The 24,366-nt window shown below is 33.6% G+C and overlaps 1 protein-coding gene across 2 annotated transcripts in view; it reads left to right on the forward strand.

Annotated features, from left to right (window-relative positions):
* Positions 1-24,366, forward strand: part of LOC140450574 (transducin-like enhancer protein 4) — a 763,102-nt gene that overhangs the window by 493,665 nt on the left and 245,071 nt on the right. For both annotated transcript variants that reach the window (XM_072544231.1, XM_072544235.1), the window contains one exon: positions 18,878-19,109. In XM_072544231.1, coding sequence (XP_072400332.1) covers positions 18,878-19,109 — 232 coding nt within the window. The remainder of the gene's footprint in view (positions 1-18,877; positions 19,110-24,366) is intronic.

Below are 24,366 nucleotides of genomic sequence, written 5' to 3' on the forward strand. Positions count from 1 at the left end.
ACAGAGAAAGTTTTATTAACTCGCACTACAACATCGTTCTTTTTTTCTCTCCGTATAAATAATCACTAAATTACACTGTAAAACTACTTATCTAAATATACAGTAAAACATTTTGGTTTTTTTTTTGTAAATTTTTATTTCTAATCTATTAAAACAGTGACAATGTTCTAGAATATATATATATATATATATATATATATATATATATATATATATATATATATATATATATAAAGGTTAATGCGTGTTAATAGTAAAATAAAGGTAGAAGGTATCGGCATAGCTCGTAACAAAGGAAAAAAATATAATAAAATATGTGTATAAGATGGAAAGCAACCATATATACGTATTTCTGACTATTAGTCTTCTTCAGTACGGTGCAGCTAAGTTAGAAAAGAAGCATGTTAACTTGGGAAAGGATCACTACAGATACCAGCACATTCTAGTCCAAGTAGCAGATTCATTTAGAATGTTAAACTAATACGTTAACCTTTTTGTTTTCTGACCAGGGGTTGAACCATTGATTCACAAATCATCAAGAGGGAAGTCAATGATATTCGTTAGCCTTGTCCGTTTGGCTATTTGACATCATGGTCATCAAAAATAAGACCAATAAAACCGAATATACGTTTGTGCAAAACTAGCTCTAGTACTTGTTTTGTCCAAACACTTTTAAGTCGCCTATGCTTAGGACACACTAAGATTACACACTCGTATTTACTCTCGAGAAGTGAATGTCGCAATCACTTCCTAATTGACTGTCCAAAATACAAACGAGAGCGTTTATCGAACAAATTAATTTAGTAGCACTCCAAGTACTCTATGAATCCTACTAGGCGAAGACTGTCTAGTGAAAGTTAGGAAACGTCTGCATATTGCTGGTCTATCTTCTCGAACTAGAGTAACTGGACCGCCGCTTTCCTGTGAACACCGAATTGCCAGATTAAATTTTGCACGAGAATACTTGGCTTGGGCAATTGGAGTCGTATATTGCTTTCCGATGTATCGAGATTCTGTCTTACGGGCTCAGACAAACGTGTCAGAGTGTGGCGACGTCCAGGCAAGAGCTATGCTCAAGCATGTGTTGCCGAGTGACTTTATTCGGTGGAGGGTCAGTTATGGCATGGAGAAGCAATCGTTTGACGCTCCCACAGAGTTAGTCTTTATAGAGAATGGGACATTGACTGCGCATGGTTACCTGGCACAGGTTCTAGAAGACCATATTTTACCATTTACGGTTATTCTTCGAAACAATGCAACATGTATGCATGATAATGTACGGCCTCACACTGCTCGAATATTTACTGAGTATCTTGAGGAGGTTCAAATCACAAAATTTGTTTAGCCCGCTCGCAGTCCAGATATTAATCCCATAGAACATGTTTGGGATGAGACGTTAACGGAGTCATGTGCCGGCCACCAGAAATTCAAGCGAGCTTAGCGACATGTTAGTGCAGGAATGGAACGATCTTCCACAGAATGTGATCAAAAATCTGATCCAAAGCACGACTCGTGGTTTACTAGTTGCTATCACTTTCAGAAAAGAGAATACTCGGTATTGAAGTTCTTAAAATTATTTTTGTTTCAACAAAAAGCACATCAAATCAAAATTGTCCCTTTTTAATATTTAGTATATCAAAAGGAAATTATTTTTCATTTTCAGTACTTTCAATAAACTTTGAAGGACAAAGCGTTGTTTTCTTTAAACAATCCATTGGAAAACTATGTTAAAAACGAAAGTAGTTAAAAAAGAATATAATTTATAAAATAAATTTAAATTACGAGGTGACCCTAATTTTATGCTCGGCAGTGTATTAGTAAACACAATTAAATTTTTTTAAAAATATAGTTTGGATTCGTTTATTTGTGTCATCTCTAAGCCAACCCTAATATAAAACATATTTTCTAATGTTCATATCTTGAATTTGGTTTTATTCAATACCAATTCAATTTGGGAACTAGTGTATAATTCAGTTAAATGTGAATAGAGATGTTTTTTGTTAAGTGGCGTGGAGTAGCGCCACTGCCCTAGGCCAAATAAAAAGTGGCGAACAATCGGAAACACTTTTAAGGGAATTATTCGCAACCCCATCTGGCGGGTGCGCCAAAGTGGATTGCATTCGTTAAATTCCTCGGAAAGGATGGGAGTAAATTTGTGCAAAACTCGTCGAAGCGTGTTCCTTGGTGCGAGATAAAATCCTCCTTTTTGGTTGCAAAAACTCCATGTTGGGGGATTTCATTCGCCGTGAATATCAATGTGCGAGCACACCGGAAGTATAAGGAGCTGAATTGGATTTGGGGTATTGAATTTCCAGAAGTATTTCGCGAGTCATTGTCGTTTAAGTGTAGGCGAGGTTTTGGAGCATCGCTAATACTACAAGAGTGTGACGAATCGTGAGGCAGATACAATACCAAAGGAAACAAAACCATGCAACATGGCTTGGATTTATTTAAGAAATCGTATTATTTTGGTTAATCGCTATTATATTTTATTAGATAAGTAGAAAATCTGCAAATGATTTAGTAGTTTTTTCTACTGGAAGCCGTCTATTCTACAGCGATCGTACTGCACCAATTGACTTCTTATATATCGCTCATTAATTTCTGTAGATATGCTATACAAAAGCTCCTCTCCAACATTGATAATAAATACACCATATGTGTATGTATTATTTGTGTTTGCGTGTGTATGTATGTATAAATTTTCCCTTTTCAGAAGTCGCTATTCCGTATTCTTCTTCGCCACTGTGTCTTTTTCTGTCCATCGCGTGTCCTTCACCTAAACCTTTCTCTCTGAAGTCTTCTGCCACAGTCTTTCATTTTTTTCTCGGCTTTCTTCTACCTCTCTTATGCTTTCTTGAGTTTAATGTATAATCCAAGCATTTCTTTATTTGTCGTGGTTAAATCTAAACTGGTATCTCTGTGTTTCAGACAATTTCTCTTTTCTCGTTCTTCAAGCATCTGTCTATTAATTATTATCTCTCATATTTTTATGGTGTTATCAATTTTATTGATCTTTTGTACACTGCAGTCAAACTTCACTTTTTTGTACATATGTCGAATGATGTTGTGTTTCCCTATTTATCTGACGTTGGTCGTAGCACTAATTCTGTTATCATTCTAGTACTTGAAAATGACAAACACTGTAAAGGACGCAACGTTAAAGAAATTACCAAGAATAAAAAGACCAATACCAAAAACAAGACTACCTAGAAAGGTATTAGGAACAACGAAAAAAAGTAAAGAAAATCCCAAGAACGTGGAAAAGAAAGTATATGGATGATAAAGTAAACCGTATTGAAGAAAATTACAAGTTAAACAAAACAAAAAATGTCTAAAATGAGGTAAAATACATTAAAACTGGGTATCAGGAAGAACACGATGAATGTAAAAGATAACCAAGGAAATCTGATAGTCGACGAAAACCAAATATGTGATGAAAAGAATATTTCAAAGAGCTGCTAAATGGCGGAGTGCCTACTGTAGAACATTATAATGTTCCTAAACCACAAATAGTAGTAGAAGAAATACCAAAGCCCACAAGTAAAGAAATTGAAGAAATAGTAAAAGATATGAAAAATAAAAAAAGGGGAGAGCGGCATGGTGGCAGAAAACTTAAAATATGGAGAAGAGGCTTTAGGAAACCAACTTCGTGAGCTTCTGTCTGAATGACTAATGTCTATGCCATTAAAAAAAATCCTTGTTGGAAGACGTATAGGAAGAAATTGCATTCTACATGAAAAGATCAACAGAAGTACCGGAAAAACTTGTAAAGTAAAAAAGTAAGATTGGTAAAAATGACAATTAGAAAAATCATTTGTGTTGTGAAATGCAATGGTATAGTATCAGAAGAATTCGAAGTGAAAAAGGGTGTTCGCCAAAGAGACCCGTTGTCTACCTTGCTATTCAATATAGTTCTAGAAAAAATTGTAAGGATTAGTGGGATAAAGAGGTCCGGCACTCTTTTCTACAAAAAACACCAATGCTTAGTGTACGCTGATGAGTACGTGGTTCTCATTACAAGAAATGGAAAAGAACTGGCAAGTATAGCAAAAAGACTGACTCGGGAGAGCTCTAAAATGGGACTAAAAGTTATTATTAATAAATCCAAGTACATGGAAATCTCGATCAAAAAAGGAATAAATATCAGGGGCTTCTTTAAATTAGAGGTAGAGGATGGATCAGTTGTAGAATTCAAGAAGGTGGATGAATATATGTACTTAGGTACCTTATTGATCAGACATGTAAGGAAGAAAATGAAATCAACCTGAGACTGACCAAAGGCAACATATGTGTTGGGGCCATGAACAAAATAATTAAGACCAAAGATATATCTCGTAATACAAAAATAAAAGTAACTATACAAAACAATAATTAGACCCATAATGCTATACGCTGCCGAGACATGGATTATGAACAAAACCATACAGAATAGATTGCAAACATGGAAAAGAAAGATACTTCGCAAAATGTTTGGTGGAAAGTAGTAGCGGGAGAATGAAGAAGATGAACTAATGTAAAAGTGTACCAATTGTATGCTAACCCTACAATCACAAAAGTAGTGAAAAAACGTAGACTTGTATGGCTCGGACATTTAGAAAGAATGCAAGGTAATAGACAAGTAAAGAATATTGGTTGGAGAGTACCTGAGGGCAAAAAAAAGGAAGACCAACAAAGAAATTGAGAGATGTAATGATGGAAGATGTTAGAGAGCTGGGAATCAGAGTTTGAAAGCTGACAGCTCTAAGAACAGAAAACAATGGAAATTATTAATCCGGCAATGGGCCTAAAAGGCCTGTTAACGCTACACAAACATACAAGTGGTATACCTTCTAATACTAAGTACCATTGTTATATAAAATTAGGAAAATCCAACTAAAAAAAATGTGGTTTATTGAATGATTGAATGATCTGAAAAACAAGATTAAAAGAAATAAAATACAATGACACTTAAATTTTTTATATCAGTCATTAGGGGAAAAATAAAGAAAACTAAAAGAAATGAATAAAGCGACAAAACTGTTAGTTGTATAAACGATGCAAACTATTTTACTCCATGTTTTTGTCCATCACAAATCGAAAACCATCTTAATTTTAAAATTACAATAAAACATCAAATAATGAATAAATTTATTATATAAGTTAGCTATTTATACATATATATGAAAAACTAAAAAAATATTGACGCAATCTACAGGCTGCTGTATAGAGATACCATAAATCGCTACTTTCGTAGAAGAAAGATAAGAAAGCCAATTAATACGTAGTGTGAGACAAAAAAAAATTGCATGAGAAGATTAATGTTCGTCTGACCAAAATTAAAAATATTGAAAAATAGGAAAGCGCAGTCTATGTAGGGATAAATGTACATATAATCATGCTAATAGATATAATTTGATCTGTTCCGGTCATTGGTGTTTTTCTTTTTTCTGCATTCTAAAAACGCAGTCGTAAATCGGGCCTCCGAACTAAAAAGCCAACTTTTTCCATTCCGCGGAGCGTCGTGGAATCTCCAAGTAGAAAAATGTAATTATAATGAAATCCATCAGGAACGACAGCGGTGGTAAAGGGGTTCACGAGGGTGCGAGATGCGGGGAGAGCAAATGGGGGCGAAGTGGAGCGCTCGCTGTCAAAGAAATCAATTTGCAGCTTTCGGCAATAAGAATTTTTGAATAATGGCTCCGGCAGTCGGCCAAACGATTTTATAAAGCCTTAACAAGATATAGACCAGGACAAAATAACAATATATTCAGTTTAGAAACGATAAACAACTCAATTGGGTCTTAATGGCTTATGCATTTAGATTATTTACTTAGAAATATTAGTAATTCTAATATTGCATAATTTTTTTAAATAATTCGATTTTGGCTATTACTTCTGAATATTTCTATGGTTTTAATAATAATAGTTTATATATTTTATGTTATTAACAGACTAAAGATATAAATAAAGTAGGTCAAGAAATGCCAATGATCGTATAACTATTGGATCGAAATAAAAATTTAAAAATCGATTCTTTAGTTTTGTTTGGTTTTTCTGTCCACTACAGGCTTAATGCAGCCAAAACTAGGGTAGATGCAGACAATTATATTATGAAGGATTCGGATTCAGCAACAAGTAAAAGTTATGTGGGAGAAAATTATGAAACCTAAAGTAAAACTTCCAAGAAAACTTATTTTCTCGTAAACTATGACGACTAGAACAATTTTGAGAACGGGTTCATCGTCTAGGTGGCTAGAAGATATGTAATTTTTTACTTATTATGATGGAAATCGTTAAGAATCCTTATTAAGTTACTCTATGTGAACGAGTTACTTATTAAGATCCATTGTATCAGTGACTTTTTATACCCTGTTTCTATTTGATTTGTACAATTTGGTTGTATAATTATTTAAAGTGGGAGTTGATGAATACTACATAATGAGTTACATAGCAACAACTGTCACCACTAGTTCTATAGCGATGACCGAAAATGGTCTTTGCAACAACATATATGCTAAACAGATCCAAAGACAATTTTGGATTGGGTAATATAATCATGTTTTCAACTTTGAACATGAAATTACTAGTTTTTTCTGCCCTTTTTGTAAATGACTTTATCTAGTGAAAATACTGACCATTCATTGGCTACACGTTCCCCAGAAATAAACTTACTTACCAGCCATAAAAATGCTAGAAAAAAGTAAAAAAATACGGCTGTGCTAAACACTGCAGAGATCAGGTTAGTGTGGTAAAATTTTTGTTAAAAAAAATTAGAAATATAAAAGATGAGAAATATCCGTAGTCATAATTTGCATTTAATTTATAAATAAGTCATTCAATCGTGTCAACACGAGCTATTTTTCATTGTTAAAAATTTTTATTTCAAATCTTTAGTAAAAGGTATAAATAAAATACCCAAACTGGCTATATCACAAATACAGAACGTTTTCAGAATGTAAATTCCATCATCAGTGTAACCTGAAAGTAATTAACCACTTTAATTAAAAAGAACGTAAGATTTAAAATGTTGACTAATTTTATGCAAAATGTGGTTAATACTTACAAAGTGTACATGCTATGAGCCACTAAAATATATGGGCGAAAACCCTTTAAATGTTATAAATTTATCGATATGTTACATTATATGTTATTAAAAATTAGGATGTTTAAGTTACCGTTGGAATTGGTAACATGGCAACGTATGGCTCTACATCGGTTACTTGGTCCTGAGACAAAGTGTCTTCGAGGACCTGTTGATAACAACTGATAAAAATGACAATATTGACATGCTAGGACGGATGTCGGAACAAAGCAGTCAGCGCAACTTACGGTAGTTGTCTAAAAGCCAACATTATTTAAAATCGAATTAATTACAATTGTAATAATATAACAGTATCAACCATCAATGTTGTAGTCTGTAATGTGAATTTGTCCTATATTTATGTTGAAAAACATTGAAAAATTTGTTTTATAAATTAATTTAGATAAACTATAGTACATGAAATTTTGTAGGTATCAATAGGCAACCAATTATACATGTGTCTAAATGTGATTGTTCTTAAGTAAAGATTTTAACAACAGGTCCTGTATGTTATAAAACAGTTGAGACCTAGGAAATAGTGAAAAAGACATATGTAGGAAGATGATTCTATAAAATTTATTGTTGAGGAGTGATATAGTAAATGATATGTTTGAATTTACTGTTAAGATGAAAATTGAATATGAAAAGAATGTTTTCGTAATGTAATGTTCATGTCTTGCTTAACTTACAACTTAAGCATGGAAGGCCCTCTATGTCAGAAAATAACATTTGGTACCTGGTAAATGTAATAGATTTTTTAAGTTATAAGTTCATGAACATAAATTACTGGTTCGGTTTGAAGGGTAAAGGTGGTAAGTTGTTTTGTGTGTTGACCAGTATACAATATAAACAGAAAATTGATGGCTGATAGGTGGTTTGGTATTGTTTTGTTCAAAAATTGCTCAATTGTTGTTTTCTGACATAGAGGGCCTTCCATGCTTAAGTTGTAAGTTAAGCAATACATGAACATTACATTACAAAAACATTCTTTTCATATTCAAATTTCATCTCAACAGCAAATTCAAACATATCATTTATTATATCACTCCTCAACAATAAATTTTATAGAACCATCTTCCTACATATGTCTTTTTCACTATTTCCTAGCTCCCAAATGTTTTATAACATACAGGACCTGTTGTTAAAATCTTTAGTTAAGAACAATCAAATTTAGACACATGTATAGTTGGTTGCCTATCGATACCTACAAAATTTCATGTACTCCAGTTTACCTAAATTAATTTATAAAACAAATTTTTTCAATGTTTTTCAACATAAATATAGGACAAATTCCCATTACAGACTACAACATTGATGGTTGATACTGTTATATTATTACAATTTTAATTTATTCAATTTTAAATAATGCTGGCTTCTGTCATTTTAGACAACTACCGAAGTTGCACTGACTGCTCTGTTCCGACATCCGTTCTAACATGTCAATATTGTCATTTTTATCAGTTGTTATCAACAGGTCCTCGAAGACACTTTGTCTCAGGACCAAGTAACCGATGTAGAGCCATACGTTGCCACTCGCCACTTGCCACACGTTAAACATCCTAATTTTTAATAACATATAATGTAACATATTTATAAATTTATAACATTTAAAGGGTTTCATGTACACTTTGTAAGTATTAACCACATTTTGCATAACCTTAGTCAACATTTTAAATCTTACGTTCTTTTTAATTAAAGTGGTTAATTACTTTCAGGTTACACTGATTATGGAATTTACATTCCGAAAACGTTCTGTATTTGTGATATAGCCCGTTTGGGTATTTTATTTATACCTTTTACTAAAGATTTGAAATAAAAAAATTTTGTGATACATGGTATACAGCCAGCTACAGGAACTTAGTTTCCTAGTGGATTTTTCATTGTGTGTTGGTGCACCCAACGCGCTAATTGTTCCCCATAGAAACTTGGCATCTCAGTGCAATTTCAACTTTATCTGCTTTTCTAAAGAGTTTTGTTGTACTGACTCTTTACCATTGATGAATGTTCTTTTGCCAAGAAATACTCCTTCGCTCCGAAGCTCTCTTTTTCGCGATGTTTCGTTTTTTCTATTATAAGTTTTAGTAGTTTTAAGAGTTTATAATAATCGTTTCTTAAGATGTGATCAAAATAATCAAATATAAGATTCAAATACACTAAATTTCACTTACTACGTATGGTAAATGGTTGCACCAAATCATTTCAGTTTGAGAATTAAACAAAATGAAATACACTCTAATACAAACTAATTAAGTTTAACATAATTTATCTATGTAATTTAGATCTATCTACTACATACGTAAACCTAAATTGCATAGATAAGTACAATTCCGTCTCATCTATTCATTACCCAAAATACAATTACGGTATTAGCAAAGAGAAGTCGTTGATTTAGTTAACACTCTCATCCATCATTTTGTCGAGTGCACTGAAGAGGTGTTTCGGTTCCGAAAGAGTTTTCCTTTGCTCCTTCCCGGCGACGCCCGCGAAGCCGTAAATGTACTGTAAACAGGGCTCGAACTTTAAATTGAGCAGAACAGATCTCAGACACGTGACAAGAAGTTATATTTTTGTCGGAAGAAAAGTATAGTCGACCAGATTGAAGAATTGTAATGGAAAATGTTTTAGTACAGGGGCTTTGTCAAAATGTGTAATAAAGGAACCACTAATGTATCTTCAGTATTCATAACAATTATAAATAACGAAAATAACTTTTTTTTAAAACGATTTATTTTTGATACAGGCTTTGGCTAGTTCAACACATTCTATAAATGCCAAACTACTTTTACTACTTACTGCTTACAAAAAGTCAACTTTGAAATCTTTAATCGACAGATATACTAATTTAAAGCCCAATTCCATTTTGACCATCGAAACTGTAGTTAGTGTGTTTTCCTAACGAAAATGCACTAAAATTAGCAGATATATGAACGATCGTAATATAATAAAGCTCCAGAAATAGATATATAGAAAAGAATAGAACAGAAATCTGTAATATTTTTAAATAATAATGTATTGGATACAAATATCTTGTATTCTTGGATCTTTATATCTGTCTGCATATATTATAACATAAAAAATAAAATTAAAAGTTTCCAATAAATTACAAATTATGCTCACTGCTGATGTCCCTATCAACTAATGCCTTGTTAAATAAGCCCATCATATCACATTTGCCTTCAAAAAGAATACAAACAAAATCGGACGGCCTTTCGGAACGAAAAATGTCAATTTTAATTAAAAAAGCAGCGCGAAAAATCTCTGCAGTGTCGTGCGGAAAGCGTGAAATATAAAACAAAGCTGTTCGAATGCCGCAAAAAAAATCTGGTAAGTTTGAAGTATTAATCAATAATAGCTTAAACAGAAAACAACAATCGCATTAATGCAGTCTTTTTGACACATATGGATCTTCATTCGGAAATGTTTCGGCCTCCAGGGGTACCGCATCTTTTCTAATATAGGTACGTTAAGATGTTGTTAAATTTTTAGAGACTATTCAACTGCAGTACGGGTAATTCCATCTTACTTCTTCTTCTTCTTCATTCTATAATGCTACAATCAATGTTGAGCCTTGGCCTTCTATAATTTCTGCCTCCAACATTGACGTTCTTGCGCCTCTCGCCTCTGTGTTTTGACATCCATCAAATTTATATAAATAATTATACGCAAGTATCAACTCACAAGTTAATACTTGCTGTTTAAGCTGATGTTACTGTAAGCTGTATATTATTTAAATCTCTTCTGGGGTGAGTACATATTCATACTTGTAGTTGATAATTTCTTATATTTAATTGTTCACCAATATCCAGTGTCTTTTTTGATAATTTCTTATTTTCTTTTTTGGTACCGGTCTTTCTATTAGCCATGCTAATTGAGACATATTTTTATAAAACAAAATTATATATTTCTACTAACCTTTTATTTTAATCGTATTATTGCGAAGTATTTAATAATTTTTTGATTGGTACCCAAGTTTGCTTATTTAAAGTACGCCTCAGCGTGATTAAATTCAACTTTCAAAAACGCGCGTGTTTTAAAGTTACCATGACAACATCAATTATTAGTAACATAGCTGCCGTAACATTAGTAACATTTCCATCCTACTTGTCGTTGGATTTGATCTTTTGTCATGCCACTGTTCGCCATAATATTGTAGCGGACGTACGTCGAAACGTATGTCCCATGTAGTGTAGTAGTAGATTTGTAGTGTGTAATAAATTTTGTTGGTGCCGGGATTTTGGGTTAATTAAAGAACAATTGAAGTGTAATTGAAGGCCTGAAGTACCAGTACAAGTACCAGTCAGAACTATATATTTATATAATATGGTTTTAGGAAGGATTAATTATTAAATTTTTGCAAAAAAAGGTGTTCCGCACCGCCTACCTTCTAATACGTCCATTATGAATACATTATCAGGCCTTTTTGTCAGGGTTTATCGATCACGTGCTCTTTCCATTTTTCAGTTAGGTCACGTAATCAAACAATCCGGCCCATTAAAAGGGGGTGCAGGAACTGCTTTGTGTCAATTTTTGGCTGTCGCACTGGGGTAACGACGCTGTATTGCTATGCTCAGTCTATTTGTATTATATGTCTATGGGTCAGGTTGAGTTAGGTTAGGATAGGTTAAATTCCCTTCCTGGGCTGTGAGATGATCTACGGGCGTCGGTAGGTCATCTCACGGCACCAATATATGTTATCTTAATAATATACACCGATTAGTCTATTTTATCTTAATTAGTTTTGTTTAGCTTAGGTGAAATGTCCCCTTTCACTTTTGATATTTTTGTTACATCGTTATATTACCCCTGGTACTATATCATCGCGAACACGGGCATTAAAATCACCCATATGATCAGAATATATTCATTTTGGGGGTTACGTTGACATTTCGATAATTATCAGGGACATAGATTGCTATCATATTCAAAGATTAGCCATCTAGTTTTTACGCTATGTTAATTTTTAGGCTAAGTATTCTTTCACGATAAGTAAAATAATAATAATAAATGAAGAATGGACCAACAACCAGGAGATTAGAGCACGCATCGGAAAAGCTAGATCCACCTTCAATTGGATGGGGGCCTTCTTCAACAGTCACAACCTCTCTCATGATATAAAAGTAAGAATGCTGCGATGCTACGTCTTCTCTGTCTTTTTTTATGGTGCTGAATCATGGACCATGAACGCATTTGAGATGTGGCTATATCGGAGAATACTTAAGATCCCGTGGACTGACCGAGTCATAGATGAGGAGGTCCTCAGAAGAATAAATAAGAACCGAAAGGTACTGACCACCATCAAATCTCGAAAGTTACAATTCTTCGGACATATTATGCGAAATGAATCCAGATATCCTGCAAGGAAAAATATTTGGAAAACGAGGTCCAGGAAGAAGAAGAACATCTTGGTTAAAGAACCTCAGAATCTGGTTTAATACAACATGTGTGCAGCTTTTTTGCGCTACTGCAGATAAGAGAAAGATTGCCATGATGATCGCCAACATTCGTAACGGATAGGCACATCAAGAAGAAGAAGAATTCTATCAGAGACATATATTTAAATTTTGGTACTTGAAATATAAATCAGTACTAAAAGGTTCTCTTCTATAGATGAGGTTTCTTTCGCAATACCACTGTTACTACACAATGATTACTTGTCGTTTACACTGATTACTATCCAGAGCTGTCCTCATGCATGATTTCTTCAAACCTCGGCATCTCGTCTGAGGATTTCATTAATATTTTACTCTGTAAATGCCCATTCTTCTTAACGGTGAGTTAAACTATGTGGGTATCTTTTGTTGTTCAGCATCTAGCTTAATATTCCATGTTGTCCAAGTCAGTCTGAGTTCATCTGATATCGAGGCGTTTTAGTGATTGTAAGATCTATTTTTTTTGCTTTTCTCTATTTAAGCTTTCAAGAAATTTTTTAGATGTATTTCTATCTCAGCTATCTGAATTAGACCGTCGGCGTCGGTATATCGCAAATGATTTAGGTATTGCCTATTTATATTAATACATCGTTACAGTGTAGCTTCTTGCAGACACCATCCAACAACAATTTTGGAGATGTGTTATCTCCATGTCTTACTTTTCCGTGGTAATTTAACTGGTTTCGCGACAACTAGAATACATTTATTCTAATTTAGATATTTCTACATTATGTTTTCTTTAATATCTGAATATCTATAGTCAATTTGACTAATTGCATAGATTGCTTAATTTATAGCGAATTGCATAGATAGGGAAATGGTTTAATAAGTATTAGTTTCCCATATGCTTTTATGCTGTTTTGTATTGTAGATATTGTTGAATTAATCGTTACCTTTAACTGAAGATGACCCAAAATAAATGATGGAGTAGGTCGTGGGGTGACGCCCCGAACAGCACCCCGAACTTTTAATATAAAAAGTTCTCCGTTGACATCAGCGCCACCCAGCGTCACTCACATAGAATGCTAATTGGATTATGATAGTCCCGCTGGTCGGTAGCTTTTTATAGCGACATCATCTGGCGATCCCTTTGTGCTCTCTTCCTCTCTGCTTCCCTCTCGGACGAAATAAAGCTCCGACATAGCACGGGGACCCGAACCGGATTAAAAATTGAGTGGCAGTTTTTGTTCTTTTGCGAGTTACCCTTTTGAATGTTATTTGCTGTTTTATAGCGCAATTATCACGGATTCTAACCTCTCTGACAAAAAAGGGCTACTTTTGCAAATGCACTGATTTCATCGCTGCCAGTGTATTTTTTCTGCTCGTTTTCTGTTTGCTGCGATGCTCCGCTTCGCTCCGAACGGGCTATTTAATTTGTTTAACGACGTTTTTACGATTGTGACGTTTTTATTTCTATCTTTATTTGCTTGTTGCGATTTAGGAAACAGTTTTGCTTTGTCCGTTAGGTCGTCCAATTTGAGCTTGTATTCAATTTACGAAATTTTGTTCCGTTTGTACTGAAGAAAAAGATACATTTTCTGCATGAGTAGCAATTTTTATTATTGTAGCAAACTCGAATTCATTATTTTTCTTAGTAGTCCAGTTTCTCAAAGTTTTCACCTCCGATTTCCTTGAAATTTTAACAGTAGCTAGGGAATACCTCAACAAGAAAAATCTATCGTATGCCGGTTGTTCACGAATAACTAATAATCGAAATAACGAAATATCTTTCATTTTATCAAAAAACTGTAAGGGGTCAACTTTATGAAAAATTGAAGAGATCTGTTTACTTAATTTTGTTGTGGACCTAATACAAACCGAGATATGTAATATTAAAGATTGAAGTTGTTATTCGAACAAAAAATTTAAAAAATTCAGCATTTAATATCAGGAAAACGGTTAATTTTATGGAGAAACTTCACTATTTTTTTATAACATTAAAAAGGCTTTAAAGGGAGAAGTGATTAAACCATCTGCGCTGAGAAATAAGAGAGTTATGATGAAAATAAGATCAATTTTTTCTGGAAAAAAAGTACAATGACACCCTCAATATTTCTATCCCAATTTCAATCAAAGGATAACTTATGTACGATTTACTTTATTTGTGTATCAGCAGATGCATCCAGCAGTTTGGACGATTTTGAATTCTTATTCTGAAAAAAATTATGGTTATAGGAGAAAAAGTATTTTTAAAACTTTTAAAAATTTCGTTTTTTTTATCAACATAACTGAAAAACATCAAAGATACGTAAAAATTACTAAACAATAAAAAGTCTTTTTTACTCAATATTTAGTTTTTTTATTTTAGTAGCTTTCAAACTGTGATAATTATGTCCTTTCAAAATTTGCAAATTCGCATTAGCATGTGAATGGTGCTGTTTCGGGCCCTTTCAACGACACCCTTTTGAAAGTGAAAGGCTATAGAAATTTTAAACCTTTATGTGCTTGCAGGTCATAAAATTCCTTACAAAATAAGCTATTGACCGACTTATTTGCTTAAAAATTAACCGAGATGTAGCCCAAAAACGGAACAATTTTTTTTATTTCGGAGCAAGTCAATTTTGGAGTATTGGTGAATGTATATATTGGATGTATATGAATTCAAATTGTGAGAAACAATATTGTACAGCTTGTTTCATCTGCTTTGGGAAAAGGGGAACCTTTTACACATATGTTTACACACATATGTATATACATATGAGTCTATGTGTATATTGTATGTATGTTTGATTGTGAGCTTGTAGAAGCCGAAGCCAGACGTGTTTTCCTTCGTTTTTCAAACTATCTTTGATAAAAATACTTTAGTTTATTGTTCAGACAATTTTTCAAAGAAAATGTCGATCGTAGAACTTTTCCTCAAAATAATGTCGATTCACGAAGGATATGATCGTTCATCTTTGTCAAGACAATTTTTTTTCTGAATACCAAAATAAAAGCAGATTTGTTACGTACCTTATGAAGGGATTAGAGGAAAACTCGATCAACTGTTATTAAGCAAATGGTGAAGCCAACGAATTAGTTGTTGAAAAAACCGAGTCATCTTTACAGAAAATTATTGTAGCAGAAGATGTTGATACACTAGTTATTTTAACTGATGGAGCTAAAGCCGAGCAAGAAATTTTTTCCTAAAGTTACGAAAACAAAATTTACCCTTGTTGGTATATTCATCCACAAGCTTTAAAATAGATTATCTTAACAATGTATTTTCACATTCCTTTACTGGATGTAATATAACTGTAGCCTTTTATAATAAGGATAAGAAGAATTTTTTTTTTTTAATTATGGAAGAAAGATCAGATTTAATAGGAAAGGCAAAGGTATTTTATAACAGCACCTCTAAAACAGACCAAATTCTAGAAGCCAGTTTGTACTGTTCCGTAATGCTATATGCAGTTCCTCAAGACTTAACAGTAAATAAAATGCAAAATATAAAATACTGACGAGATTATAACGAAACAATGCATTATGAGTTCATCATTAAGGCAACCACCAAAAACACTACAGTGGAATTATCAGCCCTCGTTCCTACAGTGGATGCGTATCAAAAGATGCTACTACCAAATTCAAGTTTGGCTAGGAAATAAAAATATTAGTCCAACTTATTGGAAATGGACTACCTAGAGAGATCTTTGCATCCTATCAGACTTCAAAACAATGCTGCACCCGAAGATCTTTTGAAAATTATATTTTGCAATTACAAAAAAGGTGGCGCATCATGTGCTTCAGGTAAAATTGAGCTGTATTGCAACATCACTTGCGGTGAATGTGATAATCAAAACTGTAGAATTGTATTACAATAATGAATCTTAAAGAAGAAGAAAACGAAAACACCAATATTGATGATGACGATGATTTTTAATTAAATTATTTTATATAAATTGAAAGATTTCGTTTTTTTTTTTCACTTTCATGTAAAATAAAATATTTTACTTTCAATTAAATACATGAGGAAAACTTTTTATTATAATTTTCCTTTTATGTTTTTCAAATTCTTGTATCAATATATCCGTACACGATTTTTTCATTTATTTTTTTGTGCTAAGTGACTATTGATAAGGGTTGAAAAAATGAAACAGAACGTGATAAAAAGATATTGATTTAATGTACATAAAGTATTACATTTTATAAGCCGGTAAAAAAAGTTTTTTCATTTTTTTCGTAATAAGTGATGATTAAGGGATGAAAATTAGTGGTATAAAATATTTAAGTTAAATACAATAAAAGATGCTAATTCATTATAACTAATGTCATAAAAGGTCATTAAACTATTGTTTTCTATTTATTTACTAACAGGGAGTGCTTTATAAAGGATAAAATAAATCAAAAGGGTTGAAACATGATAAAACACCTTCATTATAGCCCCACACATGCTTCATTTTCCACTTTTGTTTCTTGAAAAAAGGGGTAGTTACATCTTTTAAAACAATAAGCACATATCGATATAGGGTAGATTCTGATGTGGGGGGTAAGTTAAGCATATTTTTAAAATTTCATGAAAATCTTAACACAGGTTCATAATATTAAAAGAGGAGCACGGCAGGGATGCCTCTTATCACCCCTGCTTTTCAACGTTTACTCCGAAAGAATATTCAGAATAGCACTTTCTGAAAAACAAGAAGGAATACTTGTGAACGGTGAAGTCATCAATAATTTGCGATATGCGGACGATACAGTACTCCTAGCTTCTAGTCAAGAAGATCTGCAAACACTACTTGATAGTGTCGTTGAGAGTTGTAGGGAGGCAGGTCTGGATCTGAACATACGGAAAACCAAAATACTCGTAATAAGTAAACAACAGCATATAAAACCGTCTATACATATAAATAATACCAAACTTAAGCAAGTTGATAAAATCGTTTACCTTGGACAGCAATTAAATTGTAACGCAGAAAGTCACGGCGAAATTAGATCTAGGATAGAGCAGGCTACAGCAGCTTTTAGAAGGATGTCCAAGGTGTAATGTAACAGAGACCTAAAATTGGCATTGAGGATCCGCCTACTTCGCTGCTACGTGTTCTCGGTCTTACTTTATGGTGTCGAGTCCTGGACCTATTTAGGGTAGCAGTGAATAAAATTAAGATAGCTATGATGTTAACCAACGTTCTGAAAGGACATGGTACATGAAGAAAAAGATGTCATCCGTACAGTGATCGATTAATGGCCTAAGAGGCTTCGGTGCTGTATTCAGGCAAATGATGGCCATTTTGAATAATTTATTTGTTGTGTATTGTATCACTAATAGAGTGTGCTAGACTTTTCCAGTTGAACAAGTAGTTTATTTTTTTTTTAGTTAAATACCTTATATCAATATTGGCTAGGTGAATATATATATATATATATATATATATATATATATACAATAGAATAGGTAACACCGAGCCGTAAGTTTCTATCTCTTACCGTACTGCTGATGCTTAACTCGACCCAATACCGACGTCGCAGATCCATTTTGGATACAGTACGTAGATTAGATACATTTACAGTTTATATTAAACGTTTTGTGTTTCTGCCTCCACTGGGTCAGATTCGAGACATTAACCCACTAGACCAGTTTTATCGTAGTGGATACGCTTCTCCAAGGGAAAGTAAATGGTAAGAGAGGACCGGGAAGAAGACGCATTTCCTGGCTTCAAAATTTGCGAAAGTGGTATAACACGACTACCACTGAACTGTTCCGCGCTGCAATAAATAAAGTAAAGATAGCCGTGATGATCGCCAACATCCGGAACGGATAGGCACTTTAAGAAGAAGAAGGATACGCTGGCTTGCCTCGCTATTGGCCTATTAAGGCAAGTATATATGTATTCCCAATATTTCAATAATTTTCATTTTTAAAACTTTGCAAATTGATCATTCAGTATTATTTTTATCTTCAGTATATTCATTTATGTTTACATTATTCTCATTTAAAATCCAAGGAAAGGTTTCATTCATGTTTACGTTAATCTTACAATATGTGTTTACTTTCAGTAGTATCTTTCGCGGAGTTCTAATATTTTGATTTTTAGAGTTTATAAAAGATTTTATAAAATATAAAAAATCAAACTAATGAATGTACTGAAAATATAGAAATCGATGAATATGTCTTTGTATATTCGTATTAAAGAGTTGTATATTACCAATTAAATACCTACAGAAATGAAAGTCAAAGTTGTTTTGTGTTCCCAATATTACCTGCTCTCTTTATGACAATATCCGTTAGTTTCGTCCACAATAATGGCATTTAAATTGCAAAGAAGCTACAAGAAAATAATTTTCTTAACCTACATCTCGTTAATTTCACTACACCACACTCGTTACTTGTTAAACAATACAAATCCTAGCAGCTTCATTAAACAAGTAGTACAGTTAATAAACACATTCTAATAATCTTTCCTTGTTTCAGCAACAAAGGCCTGATCTGCCCAGGTTACTCCAACAGATGCACGCTCAACAGCTACCCACACATGCAGCACCACCTATACCGATGATGCCTCATCCAGGCTTAGGTGGAGCGCCGTCAAGTTCAGCTGCCAGCCTTTTGAGCCTTTCAGGAGCCCTTCCAGCGCAACACCCCCTCTCTATGCTGGCATCGAAGCCAGACCTTCACAGGCCGGACGACGTCAAATCGAATAGCGGTAAGTATTTGTTTGATAGGAGTAGTATATTAATATGACAATTTTTCTTACATTTGCTTAGTTTTGGCATGCTCTTTCACCTCTGTTCTCTCCTCTTTTGATATCAGTTCAAACTCGCAGTTGATTTTTTGCGATCAATAATCTCGCCTAGAATTTTATTAGATGTTATATTTGCTATGTTATAAATGGTGTCTATTGCTCCTTATCTTCACTTTCACCAGTCCCTCTTTTCTCTAGAACAGGGGTCACCAAATAAAGGACCGCGGTCCGCATCCGGACCGTGAGCTTGTTTTTTGCGGACCGCCGTTAAATTCAAAATATAGTAATAAAATTATAGTGTAAAATTATAATCAAATCTAAAGATATAAATATCTTTACATTTTTAAAATGCATAGTATTAATACTATAAAGAAATACTCTTAATCTAAACAATATGTTTAGATTAAACGGTTTTCCAAAATTTCAGGAAGTAACTATGTACCTAAAAATAATCTTTTAGCAAACTATAAAGGGAAGCTGCCTGAACACTACTACTTCAAGCACAAGGAATACACAGGTATTGGAAAATGAAAAATACAAAACGTTAAAACAAATCTTGGCTGTCATTAAATATTTTTGCTTTGGCATTGGATGAGTCATGCGACATTACAGATACAGCACAGCTTGTAATTTTTTGGGGGGTACCTGGACAGAACCAGTGAAGAGTTCTTTTGAATATTTTGCCAATATCAGGAACTGCTACATTAGAGGATTTACACAAGACTGTGGTGGACTATTTTGGCAAGAATGGTTTGGATTTAAAAAAAGTTATTTCGATCACTACGGATGGCGCTGCAGCGATGGTTGGGTGTAGAAAAGTTTTGGTTCAGCAACTTAGTAGCGATGAATATCGTATCATTGTATTATTCATATGTTGAATGATGGTGAATACATCAATAATATCCGCTACTCCGATGACACTGTGTTACTAGCAACCAGCCTAAACGATCTGCAGGCCTTACTAGACCGAGTGCGAACTGTGAGCGTATCATACGGACTGAACCTTAATATTAAGAAAACTAAATTCATGGTTGTCAGCCGTACAAATTTAGATCCCGGGGCACTAATGGCAGGTAGCGAAGAGATCCAGAGAGTCGACAGATTCACTTACCTCGGAACTACCCTCAACGTACAATGGGACTACGCTCAAGAGATTAGATCCAGAATTAAAATGGCACGGTCTACATTTATTAAGTTGAGATCCTTGCTGTGCTGCAGTGATCTCAGTTTGGGAACCAAGATGCGGATAGTGAGGTGCTACGTTCTTCCAGTGTTACTATATGGAGTTGAAGCCTGGACACTGACGCAAGCCACTGAAAAACGAATCGAAGCCTTCGAGATGTGGATATACAGGAGGATACTAAAAATATCTTATGTGGACCATGTCACCAACGTTGAGGTCCTACAGCGCATGACAAAAAAAAAAGTGCTTAATTTAATTAAACAACGTAAGCTTGAGTACCTCGGCCACGTGATGCGGAACGAAGAAAAATATCGAATTCTTCAACTTGTTATGCAGTTTAAAGTATTTGGCAGAAGAGGACCGGGACGCCGTCGTATCTCGTGGTTGAAAAATCTCCGACAATGGTTTGGGATGACCTCAGCGGAGCTGTTTCGCAGAGCAGTCAACAAAACCATGATAGCCTTGATGATCGCCAACATCCGGACCGGATAAGGCACTGAAGAAGAAGAAGTATTATTCATCAAAGTATGTTGTCTTGCAGTTTAAATCCAATTCTTCACAGTAAAATGCAAACCGCCATGAAGATAGTGAACTTTGTACGTGCAAAATCATCTTTGAGGCATCGTCAATTCAAGGTTTAGTGTTTGAGAGATTCTTTGCAATACTTGACAACATAAAAGAATTTCTGTGCACTATTAATAATGAAGCTGCAAATGACCATTTAGGCTTCCTCTTGGACACAGAAAACATTGCAACTATCGCATTTTTGGCGGATATCTTCAGACATCTGAACTTCTTGAATTTAAAACTACAATGCAAGGGAAAACTTGTTTGTGAACTTTTGTCGGATATTAGAAAATTTTCAAAAAAGATTGAACTTTTTCTGAGGATATTAAGGCAGAACTTTTGAACTTTCCTCTCAATCCGTTTTTGATAGTAATAAAGATATTGATGTTACTCAGTTCTCACGTTTTATTAATGAACTTGATTTGGAATGTAAAAAACGATATGCTGATTTCCACAAAATTGAAAATGTTGTGCAACTGTTAAGCAACAGTTTTTCTTAAGCAAAAGTACAGTAAACAAACGCTATTTAAGGTAAGCTGTTACTAACATTTAAATGTTTAAATAGGTATCAGAAACAGGTGTAGGTATATCAACCAGAAACAGTATCATTAAACGATTAAATTAAGTTCAGTTCTTTTAAGATACAAACATTTCAAATTACGCCGCAAAAATTTATTTATAAACAAAGACGGGAAAAAACAATTTAATAGCTTTATAATCATATTTTTCCTTGAGTTTAATACCCTTCCCTAAACGAGGTGGCCTAGTTACCTGGTTTTAACTACGTATCCAGGATAATCTCCTGAAGTGGTGGGGGTTACAAGTACTGGAGGGTTTCTGTGTAACCCCTCCCCGGTTACACCACTGCCTGGTTTAGTGCTGAGTGTCCGGACAGCAGAAGTGTAGTAGTTTTTTGAAACGGACCCTCAGGGAATATAATTGGTGACCCCTGCTCTAGAAATTCATCATTTTTTTTTTTCAATCTATCATAGCAGTGATTTTTTTGAAATTAGACCAACATTCTTACTGACGAGCTATTTTTTAGTTTTGAAAACAAATAGTGATTACCCGGAACGAAATCTGGTAAATAAATCGAACGCTGCACTAATTCAAAACACAATTCATGAGTTTTGGAAATCGCAGATATTGTTAAAATTAATTTGTCAATTAAATCACTTATATTTTTATATAACAATAAAACACTGAAAACTTTCTTTTTTGCATAATTTCACAAAATTTATTATAATTTATTAGATATCAGTACTTTACAGTATACAGTTATTATAATAAATTTTGTGGAAGTGCTGAAAACAAAAGTTTTCAGTGTTTTATGAAAATGAATTTTCATCAAGTAACGGTCGAATCCATCACTTATATTTTTATAAATACTTAGCATTTGGTTTATCAGCATATTGAACGATCGGCAAGATGTCATCTGGTACACACTCTTTCCATGCCGTGTCGTAGGCGCAGGTTAGACGGAGAGTCGAGTAAGCTTTGCATCACCAAGTGTGAAGTGAATAATAAAAAGTGAATAATTAATAAAAAATAAAAAAAATGGAATTAAATATAAAAGCATTATAAAATGCTAGATAATAAAATAACTTCCTTGCATTTATTTTTACTGTCGTTTGCAATTTTTTTATTATGTTATGATTTTAAACTGAATAAATTAGATAATAAAAAAATAGAAAGTTAAATTTATTTCCGTCGTGTTCATCGCTTTGTTGTTCTCCGCCTATGCTCACAAAGCCTCCAAAATAAACAAATTTCCCTTTTTGCCAAGGATCCCTTTCTTCTAAGCACTTTTTGATCTTTCGTCGTCTCTTCCGAGGTGGTGTAAGAATGCAAATTTACTGACGCGTCTCTCGGGTGGATTCAGACCCTCCGTTGTTATGTGCCGCCCTCCTCGATTTGCTCAGCAGGAAGGAAGGGGTGAAAGTGTAAATTACCAGCGCAAATTACTTCTTCGCTTTGCAAAGTCAAACAGAATAATAAATAATATTAATCTCTGTCCTCTTTGAGCGATGACAACTCTACAAGATTTTGAGAAATGAACGGGAAATGGCGGTGATTTGAGAAAGGGTTTAATGGGAACTGTAAATATTGATATTTTTATAATTTGTTGTGTAAAAATTAATCAAACATTTCAAAAGCTCTATAATTTAGTTAAAATCATTTTTATCTTTATACAAAAATTCAAAAAAATATACATAGAAAATTCATATTTAAGAATTTTCTATTAAATTAATCTTAAATTATCTTCATTTCATAATTTGATAAGGGAATATACATCTTACCGTCTTTTACTATTTTGAACTTACAATCTCTTATCCTCTTTTTTTCTTAATAGTACCCAATGAAAACAATGCTTTCTTTGTCTTCTTAAGTATGTTGTCATACTCCTAGATTCCTGTGTTTGGAAGGTACAGGAGATAATATAAAGTATTTCCAAAGTAAAAGAAAAAATCCCAGTGGTTGGCTGTATAACATAGTATAAAAAACTTGCAATGAAGTAAAAACTTTTGTATGATGATATATTTTTATTAAAACTTTAAAAAATTATAAAACCTTTTCAAAACCATTTCATACCCACACTGTGACAACATTTGATACCATACATACATTATGGTTTAAATTTTTTGCAAGCTTAACTTCTAATATATTTCTTCTTCTTAAAGTGCCTATCCGTTCCGGATGTTGGCGATGATCACGGCTATCTTTAATTTATTTATTGCAGCGCGGAACAGTTCAGTGGTAGTCGTGTTATACCACTTTCGTAAATTTTGAAGCCAGGAAATGCGTCTTCTTCCCGGTCCTCTCTTACCATTTACATTTACTAATTATATTAAGATACATTAATCCATATGGTACTGCATTGCCCCACAATATTCAGACACCCCCATATATCTAGATAATTATATTTTGTTAGTACTAATGTACGTTTGTCTCACATAGAGGTGTAATTTAACCTACATATGTAGGATCAGTTGTAATTATGCTGCGTAGCATTAATCAACCTCGGCTGTGCCCTGAAACGAGACTGACTGTGAAAAGGTAAATAATAATGTCATTGAGGCAAGGATCATCAAAAAAAAATATAAAGGAGAGGATGTCTTGATTTCGCTGTATAACGATGATTCCAATGAACGTACCATTTAATTCACAAAGCCAACCATTGGAAGTTTGCGGAATTAACTGAAAAGTTTCCATGTTTTGCGCATGGGCAGTTATTCGCGCGTCGGAAAACCGTCATCGTTGTTTATGCAACGCAAAATAATAAAAATGTTGTTTATTAGAAAGCATTAAATTGTTTCAACTTTTTTCATAAATAATATGTTTCAGATTTTTTTTAGTTAATACGTATTTATTCCGATGTAATTCCAACTTGGTTTTAGTGTTAATTCCATAAGCTTGACACGCTACACCGTTTCAAAAGTATTTTTATAATCGATGAAACAAACTTGA

Source organism: Diabrotica undecimpunctata, chromosome 1 (assembly GCF_040954645.1).
Source record: "Diabrotica undecimpunctata isolate CICGRU chromosome 1, icDiaUnde3, whole genome shotgun sequence".
NCBI lineage: Eukaryota > Metazoa > Arthropoda > Insecta > Coleoptera > Chrysomelidae > Diabrotica > Diabrotica undecimpunctata.